The sequence below is a fragment of the Nematolebias whitei genome, chromosome 2 (assembly GCF_014905685.2).
Source record: "Nematolebias whitei isolate Nwh7 chromosome 2, NemWhi1, whole genome shotgun sequence".
NCBI classification, from domain to species: Eukaryota; Metazoa; Chordata; class Actinopteri; order Cyprinodontiformes; family Rivulidae; genus Nematolebias; species Nematolebias whitei.
In genome coordinates this window covers 13,076,428-13,081,849 of record NC_056499.1, presented here as the reverse complement: position 1 = coordinate 13,081,849, position 5,422 = coordinate 13,076,428, and the positions used below count along the sequence as shown (strand labels likewise).

The 5,422-nt window shown below is 40.2% G+C and overlaps 1 protein-coding gene across 1 annotated transcript in view; it reads left to right on the top strand.

Moving 5' to 3' along the window:
- rs1a (retinoschisin 1a) overlaps positions 1–5,422 on the top strand; it is an 8,369-nt gene that overhangs the window by 1,131 nt on the left and 1,816 nt on the right. Inside the window, exons 3-5 of the mRNA XM_037690280.1 lie at positions 1,155–1,281; positions 3,666–3,807; positions 4,662–4,857. Of these exons, the coding sequence (XP_037546208.1) occupies positions 1,155–1,281; positions 3,666–3,807; positions 4,662–4,857 (465 nt within the window). The remainder of the gene's footprint in view (positions 1–1,154; positions 1,282–3,665; positions 3,808–4,661; positions 4,858–5,422) is intronic.

Genomic DNA, 5,422 nt, shown 5'->3' with positions numbered 1-5,422 from the left:
TATTATAGAATATACTTTATACTTTATATTATAGAATATACTTTATAATACAGAATATACTTTATACTTTATATTATAGAATATACTTTATATTATAGAATATACTTTATATTATATAATATACTTTATACTTTATATTATAGAATATACTTTATACTTTATATTATAGAATATACTTTATACTTTATATTATAAAATATACTTTATACTTTATATTGTAGAATATACTTTATATTATAGAATATACTTCATACTTTATATTATAGAATATACTTTATACTTTATAATACAGAATATACTTTATATTATAGAATATACTTTATACTTTATATTACAGAATATACTTTATACTTTATATTATAGAATATACTTTATACTTTATATTATAGAATGTACTTTATACTTTATATTATAGAATATACTTTATATTATAGAATATACTTTATACTTTATATTATAGAATATACTTTATACTTTATATTATAGAATGTACTTTATACTTTATATTATAGAATATACTTTATACTTCATAATATAGAATATACTTTATATTATAGAATATGCTTTATACTTTTTAATATAGAATATACTTTATATTATAGAATATACTTTATATTATATATACTTTATACTATAGAATATACTTTATATTTTTCAAAAGACTTAACTTTATTTAAAATAAAATCCCCCCAAAACAAAATACATAGAGATCTTTCAGTTCCTTTAAAAACATTTTCCTCTTTGAAATCAACTTCAGTTGTGGGATATTTTTGGCTTCTTTTAGCTACCACTTCAGTACAGTTCTTAATCATTCTGATATTTTCAAATTTTAGCTACTGTTTTGCTTCTTTGAGCTATAAACTAAATCCTTTGAGCTTTTAGCTACCGTTTTATTTTAAATAGCATCTGTTTTGCTTCTTTTAGCTGCTGTTTTAATACTTGTAGCTTTTGCTTCTCTTGTGATAAATTCTGTTTTTGTTTAACTCGTGAGCATGCTTTGCCTCCTTTAGCTACTGTTTTGCTTGTTTTAGCTTCTGTTTGGATCATTTCAGGCCCTGTTTTCAGCTGATGGTTTGTTTTTAGTTGTTCTGCTCATCCACTCTGAAAAGGTTTTGAAATATCTTTGAATCTTGGGGTTTATCCGTGTCGTTCAGGCCGGTGTGTCGGAGGCGTGGAGCGGGAAGTCCTGTAAATGTGACTGCGATGGAGGAGAGTCTCCCACAGAGGTTTCCTTCCTGGGTGCTGGCGGGTCCACAGTGAGAGGATTGGACTGCATGCCCGGTGAGTTGATCGCAGGTTTTAGTTGTCTTGGTGTGTAGGAAATGTAAATATAAAGATATTTTGTGCACACACAGAGTGATGGAAAAGATTCAGTTCTTGCAGCTTGAACTGAGAAAAAAACATCTTCAACAATAAAAAGCAGCTCAGGAGCTTCGATTTGAAACTTAAACTCCTGCTGAGAGACAAACTACGAATCTGTGACCAACCTACTGAAGACAGCAAGTCCTCACCCAGTCAACCATCACTACTGCTTTCTAACAATTGTTATTATTATTAATAAAAATATCAACAATAATAATAATAATATGATTAATAATAATGATGCTATAAAGCTAAATCTGAGGCAAAACGAAGCTCCTCTTCATTGTTTCTTCACTGTCGGCTGTAAAACGCAGACAGACGAGCAGTTTTTGTGTTTGAAAAGAAGCTCGGTGCTTCCAGATTGGACTCCGCAGGGTGGACTCGCTCCTCCGGGTGGACTCAGAGGAGGTGAAGCAGATGGAGCTGCAGAATCACAACGGTCCGATGGCTGAAGCACTCAGCTTCCAGTCAGTGTCTTTAAAAAGGAAGAGATGTTCCACTGAGGAGGTCAGGAGGTTTCACTTCATCAGATTTCACTCAAATCTCTTACGTTTGCAAATAAACAGACGGACAAATCAAGATGAGACTCTGGCAGCCTGGATGCACCAAAAACCCTGAAGTCCACCCATCGGATCTGAATCCTGTCAGATTTAACAAAAACTAACAAAGTGAGTGTGAATCAGCTGAGGCACGAACTCTGTGGAAACCAGAGCCAGGAGTCCAGCAGATGATCAGGGTGTCAGAACACGAGGAGTCCTGGTAGACTCACATCATCATCATCTTCATCACAGAACCCAGTCATCACCACGACGCCGACCTGCGGAGGATCCAGAGTCACGTTTACACACCTGAGCACAACTCAGCTCCCGGGTTTTCATCAGCCACCTCCACCAGAGTCCTTTTTTTACAGATGTTGGGCTAAAGCTGGGCGTGGTAGTAGCTGGGACTCTTCCCTAAAACATACTTTGAGCTCTACTTACTAATTTTGCATGCAAGTCAGCGAGCGGTGCACATCCAGTCACAATTATTCAGTTCAACGGAGTTCAGCACCGGTTCACAACAAACGTCCTCTCAGGACAGAAAAACACTCACAAACATCAGGAATAAAAGTTATTTTATCTAAGAGCGGCACTGTGGCTCAGTTGGTAGAGCTGCTGCCTCTCAAGCGAGAAGGTTGCCAGTTCAAATCCTGGTCCGGAGGCCTTTCTGGGTGGAGTTTGCATGTTCTCTCTGTACATGCGTGGGTTTTCTCCAGGTACTCCGGTTTCCTCCCACAGACCAAAAACATGCATGTTAGGCTGATTGGTGACTCTAAATTGTCCCTAGGTGAGAGAGTGAATGGCTGTTTGTTTTGTTTGTCCCTGTGATGGACAGGAGACCTGTCCAGGGCGTCCCCCACCTCTCGCACATTGATCTCGCCTCTCTGACATGGGCAGCAGTGACCCCATGACCTGGAAAGGAAGAAGCGGGTAAAGATGATGGATGGATATTTTATCCAAGGAAGCTGCAGATTGCATCAAATCACTTTGTCACAACTTTCCATCCTGCGCAGCACATTGGTGACGGTGGAGAGGAAAACCCCGCTTTGAACAGCAGAACCAGAAGCGGGCTCAGCCTCTGTCTTGACCGGCTCAGGTGCCGTTACATAATCCTGCTGTTTCGACTCACGAAGACGTTTCAGCGGTGAGCGGCGTCATACGGGGATTAAACCGGACGCAACTTATTCCTGATCTTAACGCTGTAGTAAACAAACCAAAGAGCAGCTGCGTCCATGGCAACTTCATTTTTATAAAACTTTTATGTTTCTGTGAAATAAACTAGCGAAACACTCCAGACGATCATCGCCCTCACTCTGCCGGGATCAAACACCAAAGAAAAGCGGGTCTGGAGGGTCCGTCTAGTTCGGATTATAAAACGCCTCAGAGAAGGCCGTTGGTCGACCGGCGTGTGGATCGCTACACTTCCTGTTGCACGGAGCCTACAGGTTCTGATGAAGCCCGTTTTTTAAAACCAGTGTAGGTCAATACCCGAGAGCGACACGGAGAGAAGATGGCCGCCATCTGTCTGGTTCTAATGGGCCTCTCTGATCCCTCACGGCGGGATTAGCTGCGGGCTTTTAGGACGGGATGTGGGTCACAGTTAGGCTGCGGGGGCCTTCAGAACTGGAGGGGGGCTGATGGATGAGTTCAGAGTCCAAATGGGCTCTGTGGTATTTTCTGGTCCTGTTTGTGACGTGGAGACTTTAAAATCCGTCCGTCCCACTCAGGAAACCGTAACGTTTGTCTGAACTTGTTTCCCCGCAGAGTGTCCGTATCACAAGCCTCTTGGATTCGAGGCAGGATCCGTGGACTCAGACCAGATCTCCTGCTCCAACCAGGACCAGTACACTGGCTGGTTCTCCTCATGGCTCCCGAGTAAGGCCAGGCTCAACAACCAGGGCTTCGGGTACGTCCAGGCTGGAAAAACTCAGCTCAGACTTTGATTTCATCCACATGACGAGAATCAAACGTCTGCACGTCTGTTTGTTTTCACACCCAACGGGAATAAAAGTTGCTTTTACTGACAATTTGTGACAAACATAAATAAACAAATAAATAAATAAATATACATGGAGGAACAATAAGAGACACACAACAACATGGCTGGGCTTACAGAGATAAAAATGTGAGAAATAACAGAAAATGTTCTCGATAGAAAAAAAGGTTTGTAATCTCAGATAAAAACAAAATCCAGAAAAAAAGGTTTGTAATCCAGATAAAAACAAAAAAAGTTAAATCGTGTCATCTGGAACAGTTTCTTTAAGTGAGAAATGTTTCGTCCCACATCCAAATACGGCCTGCCAAACCAGATATGTCCTGTAGACTGATGAAGTCCTCTGGATGGGGGACGAAACGTTTCTCACTTAAAGAAACTGGTCCAGATGATACGACTGAATCTTTTTGTCCTCATTAGAAATGTTCATATCAAAGATCTGTTCAGATGTTTCGTCCTTCAACATGATTTAAAAAAACAATCTCTGAATTTTAACAAGATTAAAATCAACATCTGTGCAACATCTGTGCTTCTTTCTCTTTCATTCTGTTGGTAATAACCAGACAGGTCCATTTATAAGACAAACTGAAACACACATTAAAAAGTAAGCCTCAAAGGACACCAAGAGTTAAACTTAAGGTCCGCGGGCTCGATATGGTCCTTGTTGCCGTATGTTCTGGTCCAAGAAAGAAAATTTACTCAGTCAACCTGTGCCAAGTCAAGTGTGTGTGTCTGTGTGTGTGTGTGTGTGTGTGTGTGTGCTGCAGGTGTGCGTGGCTCTCCAAGTTTCAGGACAACAGTCAGTGGCTGCAGATCGACCTGCAGGAGGTGACGGTGGTGTCGGGGATCTTGACTCAGGGCCGCTGCGACGCTGACGAGTGGGTCACCAAGTACAGCGTTCAGTACCGGCTGGACGAGAAACTCAACTGGATCTATTACAAGGACCAAACGGGAAACAACCGGGTCAGTTCACCTGAGGAACACCGCAGGGCTTAAAGCTACAGTCACTGCCATCATGACTTCTTCTTTGCCTTTTTCATGGGAAATGTTATTTGAACACAAATTCTGTGTTTAATGATTAGGTTTAGTTTGGACAAAGAAACTAAAACTTATCAGTCAATTCTTTAAAAAAAATGAAATCAAACCAAGTTTTTCTAGCCAACGTGTTGTTCTTTGCTGAGGCCACAGTTAGTTATACTTTAGAAGACAATTAAATGATCTAACGATCATCCCTGATCATGACTGATGCAAATGAGTAAATTAAAAACTCTGATTTAGAAAACAATGTTTACAAAAATATGTTTACAATAAAACATGATGGCACACGTGCTGAAAAGTAAACAAACATTAGAGAATAAGTCTGGTCTTCTTGGTTTGTAGAGAGGGTCAGAAAGAACTTTGTGTCTTTGTGGATTTAGGAAAAGCATCTGACAGGACAGCAGGACATGTTAGACTGGTACAGGACATGTATGATGACAGTAGGACATGTTAAGACTGGTACAGGACATGTATGAGGACAGCGGGACAT